Consider the following 19,582-nt stretch of genomic DNA (forward strand, 5'->3'; position numbering starts at 1 on the left):
TATAGTTAGTTAACTTAAATAAGTTATATATTATGTAACAACTGGCCATCACTTGTCGATCAAGAAGTCTGTTCCTTGGTGGATGAGAAAATGGCGACTTATAAAGCCGGCAGATGGCTGGCAACTCACCGGTTAATTGGTCTGATTCAACTTTGGCGGCTTTCTTTTGCATATCTTATTCTGTTTTTATTTTTCGGTTTCCTTCATTCGCTGCATTTCTCAGTGCCTCGTGGCCAAAGTCTCATTGTTGACGTTCCTCACGTGGTCGTCGTCAGTTGCCCCTCACATTCTGTACTAGGCGCGTTACTAAAAATAAAGGGCAAAAGTTTTATAATACCCGGTAAGTTCAAAAATAAGTTTTATATACCATGCTGATTCTTACTAAGCAGGAAACCACTCAACGCGCTCGGCGCGTTGGACTCGCGTTGCCCCCCTTTCCGTTGCCTTCGCCGTCGCCCCTTTTGCCGTCGCCGTCGCCGTCGGCCGCCTCGCCCTCGCCGTCCTAGCTGACTCGCCAGCCGCCGCCCTCATTGAGGCACTCGGCGACTCTTCGGAAGCCCTCCCTCATCGCGAGGATGGCTTCTCTTCGCGAGCTGACCGTTCCTGTGAACGGTCAGCTTTTCCTCGACCTAGGCGCCTGGTCGAGAGCCCTTGACGACTGGGCTGTCAAGGAGAAGTTCTCCTGGCGCTATAAGTGCCGGGACACCACACGAGCTGTTGCCGTGTGCCCCGAGGAGGGGTGTAGCTGGCGCTGTAGCGCCAGCTACGTTTGTGACGACCAGCTTTGGGCGCTGGTCGTCACGGACTCGGTCCATTCTTGCGTGGCTCGTGGCCAGCGCAAGCATGCCTCTTCTTCAAAGAAGGCATGGTTGGACCCGGTGGTCTCTCGTCACCTTCAGGTGACGAGGAAGACCACCGCTCATGAGATAGTTGATCTCCTCCGCGTTCGATTCGCGGAGGAGATCAGCTACGAGAGGGCGCAGAAGTGCCGTCTGCGCCTTCTCGACGGTGATATTGGGGCACAACGGCATAGCTTTGCCTTGTTGCCCCAATATAAGGCGCACCTTGAGGCAGAATGCCTCGGGGTTCATGTTGATCTCGTTCGAGATCAACATGATCGCTTTCAGAGAGTCTTCGTGTGTCCTCCGCACTCGCGGGACACATTCAGACTCTCTCGGCGCCTTGTCGCCGTCGACGGGACCTTTTTAAAGGCCCGTTTTATACAAACCTTGCTTCTCGCCGTTGGTATTGATGCCAACGGCGAGAACGTTCCCTTGGCTTGGGCGGTAGTGGAGTCCGAGAATGGAGACTCTTGGAGGTGGTTTTTAGACCACCTCAAGTGGTCTATTCCGGAGTTCACCACCGAGCCAAGCACCCTTGTCTCGGATCGAGACAAGGGGCTTATTGAAGCTGCGAGGACTCTTGGTCCTCGCGTGGCGATAGCTCACTGCTGTCGCCACCTCTCGGAGAACTTCTCGGAGAAGTTCGGGCGGGGGTTACTCCCTGCCTTCTGGAAGGTAGCTCGAGCGAAGACTCGAGCTGCCTATCACGGGCAACTGGAGGAGCTCCGGGTTATTAAACCCGGAGCTGCCTCCTATTTAGAAGCCGCTGACCCAGATACCTGGGCAGCGGCTTTATGTCGTGGCCGTCGATACGGCCACGATACCTCAAATATCGTGGAGAGTCTGAATAAGACTCTCCGGTTTGAGCGGGAGCTCCCAATTGTGGAGCTCCTTGACGCGCTGTGGCATCGTGTGATGGCACAGCGCGCTGATCGAAAAGCCACAGCCTCAAGGGCTGTGGCTAGCCATCAAGAACCCCCTCTTCTCGTGGGTCTTGTGGCGGCTGGGAGGGAGTGGGCTCGGACCAATATGGTCCAAGTCTCTACTCCCACGGAGGGAAGGGTGATACAGCCCGACGGGGCTGTACACCTGGTGGATTTGACGGCAGGAACCTGTTCCTGCCGTCGATATCAAGACAATGGCGTGCCATGTGGGCATGCCATTGCCTTGATTCTACGATTACGGGGGCAAGTAGGTGCCTACTTGCCCCCCCTTTTACTATCTACGACATGGCAAGCTCAATACGAGCTTGCCATGCCTCCTATGGATATGTCGGGTCTTCTGGTAGAACCAGAAGACCCTTGCCAGCCGCCGACTACGAGAATACCTCGTGGTCGGCCCAAGAAAGAGCGGGTTCGTCAGGAGGATGCTCGCCGCCCTCGAGGGCGGCGAGCAGCCAGGGACCACGGTGGACTGCTCCCCCTGGGAGCAGTCGTGGCGCGCGTACCGGACTTGGTACGCAGCCGCTGCTCCACCTGTGGGGAGCCTGGGCATAACGCCCGGAGCTGCCGACGGTCTCATGAATGAGGCCGTCGAAAGGAGCGACGGCGAGGTTGGGGGGTTGGGGGGGGGCTACGGGGGGCTACGGGGGAGAGGGATTGGGGGGTTTTTACTGGTCGAAGGGGGTTTCATTTTTCGCAGGGTATATAAAACTTATCACGTAAATTGCAGGGTATATAAAACTTTTGCCCAAGAATAAAACCCGAGGTACAAAATTGCGGGACTCAAAAGGCTCAGCCTCAACCCGTGAGGCTGATAAGACGTCGTAATTGCAAACGTACTCGCCCCACACTCTTCAAACCAAGTCGAAATCGCATTCTACAAGGGCTGGCATAGGCCAAATAACCTTATAACCTAGGGCCTTCAACTCTGCATATATTGCATGTCTTCGTTGAAGCTCACTACACCATTCACAGCTCCCCACGGCACTAGGTGCAAGGCAGCATATATTCCGAGATGCTGGACGAAAACCTACCCGCCTTCTTCATGAAGCCAAACCCCGATGACCCTCTCCGAAGCACAATCTACCTAGGCCAAGGCGGCCAAGAGCTCAGTCCCGAATACACCCTCCGCCGACCCGACCCCAAGCAGACCCCCGAAGCGCGCAACTGCTACGCCGTCGCCCTCTACGACTCGCACAACCCGGACGTCCTGTACGCCGAAGTCCTCGTGCAGCCAGAATGGACGCAGCCGACGCTCTCCCAGGCCGAGATCCGCGCAAACAACGGGCTCACCCCGCCGCCGGTGCCGATCGTGCCGAATAGCTTCACGATACAGTTGTATAACCCGGACCAGCAGGTGGCCGTGAAGCAGATCGCGGGGTCGTGGAATTTGTCGGCGTACTGGGAGTTTGAGATGCCGCAGCAGACGTTTAGGCTGCCATCGGCGTCGTCGTTGGATAGGGAGCAGAGCGATCCTGCGGCGTCGATAGTTACGCCTAAGGTGACGTTTAAGTGGAAGAAGGATGGGAAGTTGTCCAAGGATATCACTTGTTTCATGGCGGGGAAGTCTACGAATGGGAAGAAGAGCAAGGAGCCTGATATCACTATTGCCATGTTTCGGAAGGGCAAGGAGATGACGATGTACGAGCCGAATATGCACCGGGTGGATGTTGAAGATACAAAGGGTCTCGAGGTTGTGATTTTACTAGGCGCAACCGTCATAAAAGATATCTTCTTCGAAGCCTCAAAGGAAATGTTCAACATCAGCACCGTCGCCGCCCCAGCCATCGCCTCCCCAGCCCGAAAATTCAGCGGACCCGGACCCGTTATGAGCGGCGCCAGGCAGACCGCAGCACCCACCCCCGCCCTCGGCGCATACTCCCTCCCACCACCAATATCCAACGCCCAAGCCCCTCCACGCACCCAAGCCTCACCTCCATCTAACAACCACTCCATGAGCCCTCTAGACCAATGGCAGATGAACCAAGAAACCGCTCGCCTACGCGCCCAAGTCGAGTCCGAAGAGCGCGACCGCGACCGCCGCAGCAGAGACGAACAAAAGGAGCGAGACCGCCGCGATCGCGAGGAGCAGAAGCGCATCAAGAAGATGCTCGAAGCCGAAGCCAAAGAGCAAGCGCGCCGCGACGCTGAAGTCGCGAAGGAGACTGAGCGCTTGCGTAGACAATACGGCGTTGCTACCGTGCGTGACGACGGCGCCCAGCCGACTGTTCACTTCGCGCCCCCGCTCCCCGCGCGCCCGGTCTCATATATACAGGGCCCTGCGATGCCACCGCGGCCACAGGGATACACGAGCGGGCAACAGAACCGGCAGAATCTATATAACCAGGCCCAGCCGATGCAACAGCTCCCGCAGCACTTCTCGGCGCCGCACTCGCAGCCTTCGCCTGTGCAGCGCCCGGTGAGCGCTAATGCGGCGCAGACGGGGCCGTTTTCGTCGCAGACGCTGAATAATGTAAGGACTTCTGTTTTATTGTGACACGACGTGGTGATGGGGGCTAATGAGATATAGTGGTGGTCCGGTCCGAATGCGTCAGCTCCTCCGCCGACGAAGAATAAACGAAGCAACTCGGGGACGTCGCATCCGCAGACGCATGGGAGTAGCAGTGGGAGTGTGAGCAGACTGCTGGGGATAGGAGTTGAAGGGGAAGGAGGGAGGCAAAAGGTCAAGAAGAAGCGCAGCGTGTATTTCTGAAAAGTGGGTTGAATGGGATGGGATGTACGAGGATGGCAGGATCTATGAGTGAGTGATTAAGCGTGGGATGGAGGAGGGGCGTTTTGTCGAGATTTATGATATCCATGATTGCGAAATTTATATAGTTATAGATGTAGGGAACGCTGGAATGCGAATGAGTTGATCTGGATATAATCTGGGTAATCTGGGTAATCTGTGCCTGGCCCGTCAACGGCACGGTCCCGTGATGGACCCTTTGACTTACAAGTCAGGATCGGCACCTGACAAAGCCGAAAACTGCGGGGGGCCGTCGTTGGTGATCAACAAAAATGATGGGTAGAAATATCTCTCTTCTCAATTTACAGAATTACCAGATTCGGCCAGACATGACCTATACTATGTATAGCCAGTGTATAATTAGCCAGACCCACTTAATCGCAGGAATGCGGGGCGTGAGCGAATGGAAGGGTGCCAAGAGTGCTAAGTACTCTTATTTGCTTATTTGCCTCTTTGGGGTCGGTGCGCGACCTTTAAGTTCCTTGGCCTCAGTAATCTTGCCCTTAAGATATAATATCCAGATCCCAGAACCAGGACATCAACTCTTTCGCAGCTATGTTCTGGGGCCGCGGGCTCTTATCCGCCGGCTACTCACGCCTCTCCAATGGCGGCCTGACAGTCCGGCACCAGTCCCCCTTCACGCGCTGGCACATCAATGCCTTCACGGCGCTATCGCTGCTCTTCCTCGCCGCCATCGTCTACTGCCACCAGACATTCTACCGCGACCCTGGCTCCTTCTTCTTCGACCCCATAGCGGGATACCGCCCATTCTACAGCGTCGTGCGTCAATCGCAGGTGAACGAGTTCCTGATTTCCGAGGCGACGTCGCCGAGCCCTCCACGAGGCACCCTTGGCGGCACCGATGTCCCCCATAAACCCACCCTCTGCATTGGCATGTCGAGTGTGAAGAGGCCTGAAGACCAATACGTACAGGTAGCCGTCGGGTCGCTGGTGCGGGATCTGACACCGGAGGAGCGGAACAGCATTCACTTCGCCGTATTGTTCGCGCACACGAATCCCTCCGACCACCCCTTATTCAATGCGCCATGGCTGTCTGGGTTGCTCGACGCGCCGCTTAGCTACAATGTCTCTGGTTCCAAGATGGCTCGCCTGAAGGAGCTGGAGAAGGAGCGCAAGTTCAACGAGAAACTCATGTTCGACTTCCTCTACCTGATCGACCACTGCCGGCAAACGGGAGCAACGTGGATCGCCATGGTTGAAGACGATGTCCTGGCACAAGACGGGTGGTACCACCACACGCTCCGCGCTCTCGAAGAGGTGAAGGAGAAGCATGACGAGAACAAGACGTGGGTCTACCTGCGTCTCTTCTACACCGAGAAGTTTCTGGGATGGAACTCGGAAGAGTGGCCCACATACCTGGCATGGAGCATCTTCTTCGCGACGATCCCCGCGCTCCTCGCCCTCATTATCCGCAACCGCGCCCCCTCCGCCCGCAAGAGCCTCACCAACTCCCTCATCGCAACTTTCTGCCTTGGCTTCGTCCCCGCCTGCATCATACTCTACTTCCTCGCCGGGCGCGTCAGCATGCAACCGCTACCACCGGGAGTGAGTCTCATGAATAGCTACGGCTGCTGCGCGCAGGGCCTCGTGTTCTCGCAGGATATCATGCCGAAACTCGTGGCGAGGTTAGAGTCGGTGCCGCCTGGCCCGGCGGATGTGGCTGTGGAGACGTGGGCAATCGAAGAGGGTTTTGAAAGATGGGCGCTGACGCCGAGTGTTATACAGCATATTGGGAGGAAGACGATGAAGCAGGTGTTTGGCGAACCGGATAAGCCGAGCGAGAGGTACAGCATTGGAGCTGCGAGGGGGCTGTGGAATTTTGGTTTCGAATTGCATGATAGCGAGGCGTTGAAGTTTGAGCATATGAAGGTTTCGGGACAGCTTAGATGAGTGCGGTTGTTGTGAGGGACTACGAGGGTGCTTGGTCTACCTGCTTAGGGCTCGTGGTGGGCCTTGATCGGCCAGGGAAGGAGCGTTGCTGCGTAACTTCCTCGCCGAGTATTTGGCTGGACAGGAGGGAGCGTTGCTGCGTAACTTCCTCGTCGAGTATCCGGTCAGACAGGGAAGGAGCGTTCTGCGTGACTTCCTCGGCGAGTATCCGGTCGGGAAGGATCGCCTCTCCCGAGCTACCTTGAGAAAGCCGCCTTCTACCATCCCGACCATGGCATATTAATGATATCACGAAACACGGTTGCTTCCCCCCACCAAAGCACACCACCACCAGCAAAGGACTGTACAATATACATATCGCACAAGCAGCTCAAGAACTGCGCAAATCGAACCAGACGGCGTTCATCTGATGTCACGCCATTGACACATTGCGTCCTGTCTTGGATACATGATCGTGGGTTCGACGTGTGGGTGTTATGGGGCGTTATGGGGATAGATTAGGGGGCAAGGGGTTTCAAACCCGGGTTCGGGGCGACGTGTAATATATGGGTCTATATCTATGTGAATGTAAAATATGACCATGCTACGCCTATTGGCAAAGCGCATTTATAAAACCAAATATTACCATTGACGACGCTGTAGAGCATTTGAATATCTGGGAAATCATCCTGCTTAACTTACGTTACTGCTTACACAACACTCATATCTTCGTAACGCGACGCTAAGATGATCCTAACATACGACCGACCCCTCATATGACCATCGTTGGTCCCTATATTGTAGGTTCATCATTAGCAATATACATCTCAGTGCTGTGAATTCAAAAACTTATCCTTTGATACTTTACTACTGAAATTACCATGGCTATTAATCCATCCCTAGTACTCTCAGAAAACAAACGCTTCTTCGAGAGCGAGCGATGCAACGACGCTGCTCCGATTGGGGGACCCAAAAGCATATCTCATCCAGTCAGCATCACGGATAATCTGAGACTGTCCACCCAAGCTCCCATGGTCATCGCTCTTCCGCGGCCACGTTCACCGCGGCTTATTTGTCGGTCCCACAGCCATAGCCTACTTCTTCTGGACCCTCTCCATCAAACACCCCGGTTTGGAGATCGAGGGCAAGCTGCCAGTGGATTGGTGCAAGGCCTACATCGAGTTGGGGCATGACTCTGTGCCTACTTTGCTGAATGAGAGCTGTGGAATTACTAACGAGTTTCTAACTTCCAATGCCATCAAGGCGTGTCTCTACCAAGATGAGAGTCGTGGAATGGAAGTGATAGATGCACTCCGCAACCTCGAGACGGATCCAACTTACTGCGAGTGGATGAAAGGCCGCGCAGGCGCGCTCTATATTCTGCGCATAATACGAAAGTGGCTGCCTAATCTGACCACGGCCGTAAACGAGGTCATCACATTGCTAATCGAGGATATCCTCCCGCAGCAGCCTTGGAGCTGGAGCGATCGGAGATATATAGGGGCAGTGCATGGCGATATTGGAATCCTGACCCAGATCTTCTTGAGTGATCCATCCTACGCTCCCAAGCTGGAAAGCAAGCTTCTGGAGCTCTTGAATGTGCAGGGCGAAGAGGGCAACTGGCCAGTTATTGAGGGCAAGGAGAAAGGGCTCATCCAATTTTGCCACGGTGCGCCGGGCGTCCTTATCTCGCTCCTGGCTATCAGACAGCATTTTACTGCGCTGCATGAGAAGATTGACAAGGCCATCGTGCTTGGGAGTAAGATGACGTGGGAGAGGGGCCTCCTGACTAAAGAGCCCAATATCTGTCATGGTATCACAGGCAATGCCTTGGTGCTTGAGCCGCGGCAGAAAGAGCACTTTCTTTGCCTTGCAACGCCTGAGAAGGTCGCGCAGGGCGTTGCGGACGGGGTGTTTGAGAAAGATTCGGACCCGTTTGGATTACTCTGGGGGGAGGCAGGTAGGGCCTGGGTCTGGATGGAAGTTTGGGATGGGAGCGAGGGGAAGCTCATCCTCTATAGTGACGTGTAGGCCATAATCGGCTTCTACGAGAATTCGAACCCACTACATGTGAACTATATGAGCTATATACTACGCACTATCGCGCCGTGCAGCTCCCGGCCAACAACCAACTCACACCCCACCCACACATCCTACACCGCCTCCCCCGCCGTCCTCCTCAGCGCTCCTACCGTCCACTCGTTCCACAACACCAAACGCACTCTTCTCCACCCCCCTCGCCCCTTGAATCATCAACTCCGACACCGCGGCCGTGAACCGCGTCCGGTCCGCCATGCCGATCAGATACGTAGACGGGATGTGCGTCCAGGCCGCGTGCGTGGTGGTGCTGAAGAAGAAGCCTGCGCTGTGGGAGCGGAGCGACGCGATGAGGGAGGCGGCGCCGGGGGGGAGGTCGTGGTAGAAAATGGTGGTGGCGTCGGTGGGGGTGACGGTGAAGGTGTCGGTTTCGGCGTTGTACTTCATCCACTCGGGCATTGTGGAATAATCGCCCCTGGGGGCCGGGCTGGAAACCTGGGGGCGCGACGAAGCCGTTGATCACGACCGACACCAGAGGGAAGGAAGGAAGGAGCGGTCCTTCCTTCCTAGTGAGTTTTTGCATTTATAAGGGAAGGAACGACCGGCTTCTAAAGGAAAGAGCGACTCCAGTAAGGAAGGACCGTTCCTTCTTATTTTGGGCTTTACAGTTATGAGGGAAGGAACGACCGACTAGCTGAGGAAGGAACCATCGACTCTAGAAGGAAAGAACGGTCCTTCCTTCCTAGGGGGTTACATTTATAAAAGAGGGAACGACCGACTAACTGAGGAAGGAACGGCCACTTTCAAATGGAAAGAGCGCCCGACTCCAGAGGAAAGGAACGTTCCTTCCTAACCTTGGGTTTTATAGTTATAAGGGAAGGAACCGCTGACTATGTGAGGAAGGAACGATCGACTATATAGAGGAGGAGCGGCCCTTCCTACCTTGGAACTTTATAGTTGTTACAAGGGAAGGAACGACCGTGGGTAGCCATATTTTGGATTTTTCGTTCCTTCCTTACATGGCTGAAAGGGGTAGATTTTATATTTATATGGTAGGGTAGGGCCCACCCCGAGAGGGGAGAGGTGAGTTGACTCTCTAGCTTTAGAGTACAAGTATCAGCAAACAAGGTATCATCTCACAGCGCACAGGGATAAGGCAAAAATCGGGTGTAGATGTGTATGAATTCCCATCCATCGGCTCAGCCGACCGATATACAAGTACGTTGCTACGAACACTACCCCACCATCCGTTCGTCCTCCTCCTGGCCCCCTATACCCCTATCCTCCCCTCACTCATCCCTCAGTCAGTCACACCCGTCTCGGTGGACTGCATCCTGCAGGACTCCACCCAAAGGACATACATAAAACCTCCCTCGCCCCCCCCCCCCCCCCGAAAAAAAAAAAAGGGAACAAAAAAAAGTTTGTTTCAAAGATAAAAGATCCCCCATCCAGGTTAATAGCCTGGGCACCACAGGGGGTAGCAACGGACGTGGCAGCCGGCAGTTTATTCACCGCCGTTTGCCCGTCCGCCGCGGGGCCCTTGCGGTCCCAGCTCTCCCTTCCCCCGCTCTCTCTCTAAGTGGTTGATCACTTCCTCCACTTCGCCAACTTCATAATCATCCACCACCACTCCCATCCCCGCGGTCTTCCATACAGAAAGGGTATATATAAATGCTCTCTCTCCGCGTATTGCTCGAAGACTGCACAACTGCACTGCACTGCCTCAAAAACTGAACAATGCCATCAAAAAAACGCGCAACTCGCAAGAAACTAGTGTTGAACAAAGGGAACAAAAAAAGGTTGTCAAAAAAGGCAAAACAAAAACGTAAAGCTCGAAGATTTCCGTACCGCAAGAAGTAAGATATTGGTGAGTAGGGTTTTTGAGACAAAAAATAAAGGACGAATTATGATATGATGAATAAATCGCTGTGCCAGACAGAACAAAAAAAGGGGTAGATAGGTAGCGACGTGAGTGGGGGAACACAATAACCCTCACAAAACGCAGCAAAAAAACAACATCGGCCGTAAAAGCAAAAAAACACGAGTTATCAACAGCCCTTAGCTGAATCCCCAGATCCCCGACAACCCGCCCCATTAAAAACCCAAATTCCAAACAAACCCAACGTTTCAAAACGCCAACGAAAATCCGCTCCCCGTTGTTTCCCGTTCCAATCTTACGCACTCCGATCCCAAGAATGAAAAACACCGCGTCGTAGGAACCCGCGAAACCAAGGCCGTCAGTGGGGTGTCATAAGGCATCATCTGTGTCCCGAGTTCGGTTCGGGGGATAGGCCTGCCGGGTCTATGGGTTCGAACTCGACAAGCTGGTTCATCTCCATGTCTGCCTGCGATTGCTCGAGGTATGCGGGTGACGGGGAGTTCTGGTGCATGGGCAGGGTGAGGGAGTGTTTGGAGTACATCTCGTTGAGCCCGGAGCCGTCGTCGGAGAGGCTGGCGTGGTTCATGTTGTAGGCGTCGGCGGAACCGGAGCGGTGCATCATGGAGAGTGGCGGGGATTGGTCGACGATAGCGGGGTCGCCGTGGCTCATGAAGGAGAGGGGTGAGACCGAGGGGGGGACTATGGAGGAGGGGTCGACCATGGGGGAGAGGAAGGGGACGGTGTAGGGAGTATTGTAGCTGGATGCCTGGAGTGGGCCGGTCTCGGGACCTTGGGAGTAGAAGGAGGGGCTTGCGTAGTCGGATGGCGGGGTCGTCGTGGCGGCGGACATGGGGTATTGTCTGAAATCCATGCCGTAACCCGTCGAAGTATCGATCCGTAAGTTCGAGCCCATCGGGGTAAGGTTGTTTGGCTGTTGCGGGACAGGCGCGAAGATGTTGGGGCTGTGGTGCGTTTGATGCTCGCCGGGGTGCTGGATGAGGAAAGACGGCATAGGCGCGCTGAACATGGAGAAGTCGATGGCCGTCGGTACGGATCTACTCCTTTGGCGTTTGTGACCTGGTCCGCGTGCGCCGGGGTGGACGCCAATACCCCATTGCTCCTGGAACATGCCGACGTGTGCCTGCGCGTTGTAGTTTGGTTGGGATGCGGGGCGGTGTCCGATTGGAGAGTTGGGCGCCGAAACGGCCAACTGGTGCTGAGACTCGAATGGGTTGTGACGGTTGATGAATGAATCCAGGTTGGCAAGCTTAGCTAGTTGTCCACTCAGGACCTTCGGGTGTCCTCCAAGCCTGTGTATTAAAACTTGCGACGCTTGGTGCTCCTCTGTGAAATCCCCAACATCAACAAACCCGCCTGATCCAGAACAATCCATGAAAAACATCGGGGGCCGGTTAAGCTCCACGACTAGTCCCCCTTGACTTCCTCCGTCAATATCGCCATTTTCCAGGTATATGTTCTTGATGTATGCGAAAGGGTATTCGATCTTGTAGCCAGCCTGGTCGTTGTTGATATAGTACGTCATGCACTCCTTCTTGGGCGAGTAGAAAATGATAAGGTCCATCATAGTTTGGCCAATTCGTTTCCAGGTTCCAATCTGCAGGGACCTACAGTGGAAATGGTGGATGACTTCAGGGTCTTAGTAAGGGGACCGCGTACAGTGAAGGGGTTTACTTACGAACTTTGCCCTGGGGGCCCTGGTCAGCACCCATCATGCCTCCTGCGCGATAAGACACAAGTCCGTCGCGCCCCATGAAGTTTGCGCCCATAGGCCTGCCAGACTCCATAGTTTGTAGGCCAAGGTACTGACGCATGCCTTCTGGAATGTTATCGATATCCTCACCGCCCTCAATGCCCTTCTTAGCCAGCAACTTGATCTTGGCACGTCTACACGTCTTCATTAGTGCACCGGTCGCGTCAAGAGTGTAGCTCTCAGCATACCTGTTCTGGAACCAAATCTGCACCGAGCGCTCCGTCATGTTGATTTCATCCGCGATCCGTTCCCTCACCGACGCAGTCGGCGTCGGGTTCTTGAGGAACTCCTGCTCGAGTGTGGCCAGCTGGTCCTGGGTCGCGCGCTGTCTCTTCTGGTTCTTCTGCTGCTGCGTCAGGGTGCTCTTCCGCGGCGGGCGTCGCGAGGCAGAGTTGCTGGTTGTGGCCGAGGCGGAGGGAGACGGGGACGGCGTGGCCATCTTTTTCGGCTCGTTGTCCCCATGTTCGGACATGGTGTCTGAGCTCGCCGGGAAGCGGGTGGTGGCCCGGTCGTGGACGCAGCCTGCCAGGTAAACAAAGGGTTACGGGTCACTCTCGGGTTCGTGTTGCGGTGGTTGCCGTGGTCGAAGACTTGCCGAAGTTCGGAGAGCGGCGGTGTGTCGATGGAGAGATCTGGTCGGGCGGGTTCGTGTGTGAGGAACGTCGAGAATGAGAGGAGCGTGTTGACTCGGTATATAATGGTTCGCTGTAACTGGCAGGAAATAGAGAGTATGGTGCTCGAGGCGCGGGGTTGTCGTGTTGTTGTTGGACTAGCGTTGGATGAAGATCGGTGGGTGTCGTTGGTCAGAAAATGAGTGTGAAGTCGAGATTGTAATAGCTGGTTGTTGAGCCGAATGAAAGTATCGGACCTGAAAGGAGTGACAGGTATCCGTAATGGCTGAACGATGAAAAGAAAATAGAAGGACGAGGAGGAAAAGAAGATTTTTCGTTCAGCAGCAGCGACGACGTGAAGGCGACGATGATGGGAGTGTCAAGGAGAGGAGGAGGAGGAGAGGAGGAGGAGGAGAGGAGGAGGAAGAGTTGTAGGTAGGGTAGTAGGTGAGGTGGGTTTTGGTGGGTGTAGGTTTTGTGGGTGTAGGTAGTAAGTTGGTGGGTGGTGGTGGTGGTGGTGGGTAGATTTAGTGGGTGGATGTAGTTGTGGGTGATGGTGGTGGTGGTGGGTGATGGGTGGTGGGTGGTGGGTAGATTTAGTGGGTGGATGTAGTGTGGGTGGTGGTGGGTAGATTTAGTGGGTGGATGTAGTTGTGGGTGGTGGTGGTGGGTAGATTTAGTGGGTGGATGTAGTTGTGGGTGGTGGTGGTGGTGGTGGGTGGTGGGTAGATTTAGTGGGTGGATGTAGTTGTGGGTGATGGTGGTGGTGGTGGGTGATGGGTGGTGGGTGGTGGGTAGATTTAGTGGGTGGATGTAGTTGTGGGTGGTGGTGGTGGGTAGATTTAGTGGGTGGATGTAGTTGTGGGTGGTGGTGGTGGGTAGATTTAGTGGGTGGATGGATGTAGTTGTGGGTGATGGTGATGGGTGATGGGTGATGGGTGATGGGTGGTGGGTTAGGTTAGGTAGCAGCTGGATGGAAGGGGAAAGGGAAGGGCGGTAGAAGAGGGGGAGGTGTGGATTGTGGGAGTGGGTGTGGTTAGATAGAGACCTCCTACTACTCCTCTCACTCCCTCACCGACGGCCAACCACTGAGACCCTCACCAACCCTACCACCAAAACCCTCACCAACCCTACCACCAAAATCCCCACCAACCCTACCACCAAAATCCCCACCAACCCTACCACCAAAACCCTCTCCAACCCCTAGACGAGGATGCTGGGTTAAGGGGCTTACTGCACGTCAATCACTACTCGACTACCTTCGCCACAATCGCCCAACACACGCCTCCCCTCGCCTCCTCACCATCCACACGCCACACACCCGCCACCTTCCCTCCGCTCCGGCGCATCTGCTCCGAATGGGTGTGCGCCGATGGGGATGCCGATGACGATGACGATAATGCATGGGTCGACTCCCTTCCTCCTTCACCATTATCCCGTCTCGTAGATCTCTCACACCACTCCAGTACCTCCGTACTCCTGCTGTGCATCCGTGATACTCTCTACAGCCGGCGAGTCCCCCGGCGCATCGCAACCCCAAGTGGACCCACGGCTCAGTGCGCACTTCCCTCCCTCCAGGAACAGGTTTAGCGTCAGGTACGATGGGTCGCTTGTGGGGGGATTACGTGATGCTGGGACGGACACAACATTCAAAGTCAGACGGCGACTGTAAGTTAATGGTTGTCGGTTCAGGGGTGAAACGCCGGCAGATCTGAGCACCGGCGAATCATTGTTGCATGTGTTTCTCCGCATACATACTTTGTTTGCACTCCCAATTTTCGCTGCATGAATCGATGCGGTCGACTGCGATATGAAGCAACCTATCACATACGTTCTGGCCCCTGGGGTCGCGCACAGCCCGCAACGACATCTTCCAAGACGCTTCCAAGACGCTTCCAAGACGCTGTTGACTCGCTCGCCAACCACGCCTACCCCGCTATCAGCCTTTCTTCCCCTACCCCTCCCTCCTTCGACGCCACCCACTACACCACGGCTTCGCGGATGGAGCCGCCGGAGCTTGTTTCATACTGTAAAGATGTCATCCTCGTCGTGGGCTCCTTCGCACGCCTCCCGGGGAGTTAGTCGTTCCATTCCTGACGGGTCGTTCGTTCTTTATTATTTTGCGGGTCGCTCCTTCCCCATTCTCTGGGCGTGCAAAAAATTAATCACCGTGGTGGCAGGAATGATGCATTTACACTGTAGCGAAGCAGAATGTGGCAAGAATGAAAGGCCGTAACTTATCGTAAAAAGTCACCCATCTACCAAAAAAAAAGGATCGAGTGGAAAAGAAATGCCATAAAAATTGATGGATGTTTGCAACTGCCGTGAATCGAACACGAACCTCCACCTTGGAAGGGTGGAATCCTAACCATTGGACCACAGAAGCTGGTTATTGATGGCAGGAACGAGGCAGAACTGTAACAAGAACGAATAAAAAAATAGAAAAATTCAGGAGAGAACTTTTCAGCCCTACACGAAGCAAAAGAAAAAGCCAAAAAATTAATGGATGTTTGCAACTGCCGTGAATCGAACACGAACCTCCACCTTGGAAGGGTGGAATCCTAACCATTGGACCACAGAAGCCGGTTATTGTTGGCAAGGAACACGTAGATTGAATTTTACAGCGTTGTATAACTGATTTTTTGGTAATGGTCAAGCTCGCGTAGCATCACATGATAGGGTCAGGTAGCGTGAAGAACGGTATATAATAATTGTGGGTGGAAGCAAAGTGCGACCACTCAATTGCGACAACTCACAACCTACATATGTTCACCGCTACTCCTTACTAAAACCTCGAACATTCCTGTACATAGTATTTTATATAGTAAATCAATGCAATTCATTCAATGGAAGGGACTCCTCTATCAGAAGCCTGTAAATGGCTGTCAGAAAACCCTTCTGAGTCTATTGACGTAGCTAGTCGGATCTTCAAGATCCATAGGTCGACTATACGGTCAAGCCTCAACCGGTCAGCCCGCCAGAAGAAGCCCCGCAGGGGTAAGAATAAGGTGCTATCTACTGCCCAAACGGAGGCCCTAAAGACCTGGATTACAGAGCAATATCACCTAGGGCTTGGGGCTAATAGGCATATGGTATATGCTGCAATATGCCACCTACGGGCCCCATTACCTCCACCCTCACAGAGCTGGCTCACTAAATATATTAAGAGTGAGCTTCTAGACTTCCATTTTATCACTACGAAGCCTATTGCACAGCAGCGTACGCAAGCTCAGAAGGAGCCTGCTATTATAAAGTGGTTTGAAGAGTACATGGCATTTATACTACAGCATGGTATAAAACCAGAGTCACTTTGGAATATGGATGAAACTGGATTTAGGATTGGAATTCCAGGAGGAGAGAGAGTTATAGTCCCCCGAGCTATAACACAGCTCTATACTGCAAGCCTTGAGAATCGTATATCTATTACGATTATAGAGGCAATATCTGCAGCTGGACATAAGATTGCACCTGTACTTGTTGTACCGGGTAAAATCCATATGGCAGCGTGGTACCCTGAAAACCTCGATCGCGACAAGCTGATATTACTCTCAGAAACTAGCTATTCTAATAGCCAGCTTGCTCTACGGTGGTTACAGCACTTCATACAGCTTACTGCTCCACACGACCTAGAAAATCCTAAGGTTCTACTGCTTGATTCTCATGTGAGCCATACAAGCCCTGAGTTTATCATTACAGCAGCAAAGAATCACATTATCTTATACACGTTTCCCAGCCACCTTACACACATTTTACAGCCATTAGACGTGGGAATATTCCAGCCTTACAAGCATTGGCATAGGCAGGCTGTGCTCCGTGCTATACGGGAAGTGGACATTTCCTACAACCTACCCCTATTTATGAGGGATCTCCCACGAATGCGGGAGCTTACCTTTAAGGAGTCTACCATACAATCAGCGTTCCAGAAAGCTGGTATGTGGCCTATAAGCTGTGATATAGCTATTGAGAACTACGTACTTACCCAGAGCCTATGCCTACAGGGCCTATAGAGCCTATAGAGCCTACAACACCTACCCTGCCACAGCCTATTATGCCTATTCTGTCTACTTACCAGGGTGTACAACAGGGCCTACAGCGGTGGAAGGAGCGGGTTCCAGAGGCCTTTAGTAGCCCCTCACGCCAGAGCTACAGTAACTGACTTACTGGGGCAGCCCGGGTTCTGGCCACCGGCCAGCTCCAGGAGCTCGACCTACAGGCTGTTCGGCAGCAGGTCAAGAACTCCAAGAAGAAGCGGGGGGGCCGGGCCCAACTCCAGCGTGGAGGTGAGTGTAATGGTGGGTGCACCAGATATGAGAATCTAGCCACCCAAGGAAGGGATGAATTTACTAAGACAACACACTGTCTTAGGAAACAGAGCCAAAGGGTTGTAGCTTAGACTATTCCACAACGCAGCAATCAGGTGTATGATGTGGTGAAGTGGTTTAGACAAGTTGCAACAAATGTTGAGTCTGAGAACTCAGGGGTAAGTCAGAGGTTAGCACCTCACTGACTTTTCAAAAACAGAGAATAACAAGATCAATGCTTGGAAGCTTGGAAAAGACGTAGAAGTATGTGCTAGTCGATTTACTGTATTGCCTGCTTGCCCTTTCTTAAGGAAAGGGCAATCCTATTTATGCCAAAGGAGTGTAGTTCTCTTATTTTCCATGACTTTCCATGACTAACCAGGCTTGGTAAATGTATTAGAAATCAAGTGCGACCCACAACTAGCTTGCTAATCATGTAGTGAACGTAAGAGAATCCCATAGAACCATCTCTTGGGTTCCTAGCCTATAGGAAGTGAAAAGGAGGTCCAAGGTCAGAGTACCTATAGACAAATTATGTCATAACTTAACCAATCTTGTGGGTAACTAAGGAGCGATGACGTGTAATGAATCATAGAGGGTTGTAGAAGCTTCTAGAGCTATCGTTCATGTTCCTAGGCCTCTAGTTGGTAGATATATGCCATGTGGTAGTATTGGCCCACCCCCTTAAGGAGGAGATTTTCTTAATAACTTGTTCAATGAGTGTCCAAATGATATGCCGTGATGTATGTAGCATAAACAGATGTAGTAGAAGAGTTTTCAGCAATCGTTGAGTAGTATTGCTTCTGTTGTTGGTGTGATAAGCCCAGATATGTATGGTGACTTGTAGGTTTGAGGAGGAGATTTCTAAGTTTGCTCTTGAGTTTGATAGCAAACTGAGTGCAACGAATGTCAGTATGACAGTGAGCTCCGGGCTTCAGGCCCAGACAGCTGAGCTTGAGGCCCAGAAGCTCACTGCTAAAGAAGCCCGGAGGCAGAGCCAGGCTACAAACTGAGCCCGGAAGCAGCTCAAACGAGCAGGAATTGAAGCCCAAAAACAGGAGCGCCTCCGGAAGAAGAGCGTGGCTCAGCTTACTCAATCGGGCCTCCCAATTCCTCCGGAGCTAGAAGACCCAATTACTGACCCAGAAGCTGATTCTAGGTCAGAATATGAGAGTGCGAGTGAGGGTGGGCATGGGAGTGCATGGGAGTGGGAATGAAAAAGTGATAATTTCATAGAATTGAATTTTTAAGTACTTTTACATACAAATTACTATGTGGGGGTACTTATGGTCACAATTTTGAGTGGTCGCACATTGCTTCCTCTTGCTTCAAGTGGTCGCACTTTGCTTCCACCCACTATTAGTGCCCTAATTTCTCGCCAAATTAAAACCTATAGGACATGGCAACAACAACAGTAGTAATTCATTACTAATGCATTATTCACGATGGATGAGATAATTTCACTACCTCAACTTAATCTATGGTCTGATACTGTTACCATTCATAGTAATCTTCAATTTGAGGATGACAGATATCGGGAAGAACGTCTTGTCACAGAAGAAGGAGAGGAGGGGGTAAGAACCGCCTTATATATACCTAATGCATTACTAATGCATTAAGCTCGAAACAACTACAGTTATTTCAGCGATGTTAGCGATAAAGCAACCCGTGTAATAAAGTGAACTATACAACAGATTTACCAGAATACCCAGAAACATCCAAAAATGGCGTCGCCTATATCATCAATACTGTAATTGTAAGGATGCCTCCGTACCTAGATACTCGAAGAACCTGTCTCAGAACTGTTACGGTCACTACAAGCATACAATCCGACTCGGTGGGGTTTCGAACCAGTAGAGGAGCATATAGCGAGTTACACTATAGTGGGGGACGGTAAGTGTATAGGGTTCAGGGCTGATGTAGACCTGTTGTGGTGGAAGGTTCAGGGCTAGGGTTGGGATAACCGAGTCGGGCCCGTTTCGGGAGTTAAGGAAACAGACTCAACGGGGTTCCCCCTTCATCTTTTTTGTATCCTTCGTAGTAGACCTATAGGATAGCATCCGTTTAGCCTCCGACTCGCACTCTCATATGCTATTACTGTGAGCTGGGTGCCCTGTGTCCTTACAGTAATGCTGACTTCTAAACGATAGAAGACACAGAGGTTTCTTGCGTAAGGTTGACTTGACAGAGGAGGCATGTAAGGACACAGGGCACCCAGCTCACAGTAATAGCATATGAGAGTGCGAGTCGGAGGCTAAACGGATGCTATCCTATAGGTCTACTATGAAGGATACAAAAAAGATGATGGGGAACCCCCGTCAGTCGATTTTCTCAAGTATCCGAAACCCATCCGACTCGGTTCCGACTCAGTTAGGCCACCCAAATGATCATACGTGACCCCGCGGCTACCCGGAGTCTACTCCCTAGAATGAGAGACGAGAAGGCATCCTTACACTACCCCCCTCCTGAGAGAGTGCTTTGTCCGCAAGGCACGCGGCTAGTATCATGTCCGCAACGCACGCGGCTAATATCCTGTCCACAACGTCTCCGAATCATCTCCG

General features: G+C 52.8%; 5 protein-coding genes and 2 non-coding genes across 7 annotated transcripts; 3 read left to right on the top strand and 4 right to left on the bottom strand.

The window, feature by feature from the left end:
• Positions 1 to 2,798: 2,798 nt before the first annotated feature.
• Positions 2,799 to 4,651, top strand: VC83_05654 (uncharacterized protein; the record flags this gene model as incomplete). The annotated part of the gene is made up of 2 exons (XM_024469272.1): positions 2,799 to 4,256; positions 4,314 to 4,651. 2 exons carry the CDS (start codon positions 2,799 to 2,801, stop codon positions 4,494 to 4,496), a joined length of 1,641 nt encoding a protein of 546 aa, XP_024323002.1. The 3' UTR covers positions 4,497 to 4,651.
• Positions 4,652 to 5,018: 367 nt separating this feature from the next.
• VC83_05655 (uncharacterized protein) lies at positions 5,019 to 6,603 on the top strand. Its single transcript, XM_024469273.1, has one exon. It carries the CDS (start codon positions 5,088 to 5,090, stop codon positions 6,441 to 6,443), a length of 1,356 nt encoding a protein of 451 aa, XP_024323001.1. The 5' UTR covers positions 5,019 to 5,087; the 3' UTR covers positions 6,444 to 6,603.
• A 759-nt stretch (positions 6,604 to 7,362) lies between these two features.
• Positions 7,363 to 8,453, top strand: VC83_05656 (uncharacterized protein; the record flags this gene model as incomplete). The annotated part of the gene is made up of 2 exons (XM_024469274.1): positions 7,363 to 7,411; positions 7,510 to 8,453. The coding sequence occupies 2 exons, from the start codon at positions 7,363 to 7,365 to the stop codon at positions 8,451 to 8,453; spliced, it is 993 nt and encodes a 330-aa protein (XP_024323000.1).
• A 102-nt stretch (positions 8,454 to 8,555) lies between these two features.
• VC83_05657 (uncharacterized protein) lies at positions 8,556 to 8,918 on the bottom strand (the record flags this gene model as incomplete). The annotated part of the gene is made up of 1 exon (XM_024469275.1): positions 8,556 to 8,918. The coding sequence occupies one exon, from the start codon at positions 8,916 to 8,918 to the stop codon at positions 8,556 to 8,558; it is 363 nt and encodes a 120-aa protein (XP_024322999.1).
• Positions 8,919 to 9,848: 930 nt separating this feature from the next.
• VC83_05658 (uncharacterized protein) lies at positions 9,849 to 13,149 on the bottom strand. Its single transcript, XM_024469276.1, has 3 exons — positions 12,298 to 13,149; positions 12,035 to 12,243; positions 9,849 to 11,985 (listed from the first exon to the last, which is right to left on the bottom strand). The coding sequence occupies exons 1-3, from the start codon at positions 12,579 to 12,581 to the stop codon at positions 10,718 to 10,720; spliced, it is 1,761 nt and encodes a 586-aa protein (XP_024322994.1). The 5' UTR covers positions 12,582 to 13,149; the 3' UTR covers positions 9,849 to 10,717.
• A 1,884-nt stretch (positions 13,150 to 15,033) lies between these two features.
• On the bottom strand, positions 15,034 to 15,106 carry VC83_05659 (the record flags this gene model as incomplete). The annotated part of the gene is made up of 1 exon: positions 15,034 to 15,106. It is a non-coding gene; the product is annotated as a tRNA-Gly (tRNA).
• A 124-nt stretch (positions 15,107 to 15,230) lies between these two features.
• On the bottom strand, positions 15,231 to 15,303 carry VC83_05660 (the record flags this gene model as incomplete). The annotated part of the gene is made up of 1 exon: positions 15,231 to 15,303. It is a non-coding gene; the product is annotated as a tRNA-Gly (tRNA).
• Between the last annotated feature and the right edge of the window lie 4,279 nt (positions 15,304 to 19,582).

Source organism: Pseudogymnoascus destructans (genome assembly GCF_001641265.1).
Source record: "Pseudogymnoascus destructans isolate 20631-21 unplaced genomic scaffold scaffold_14, whole genome shotgun sequence".
Lineage (NCBI taxonomy): Eukaryota > Fungi > Ascomycota > Leotiomycetes > Thelebolales > Thelebolaceae > Pseudogymnoascus > Pseudogymnoascus destructans.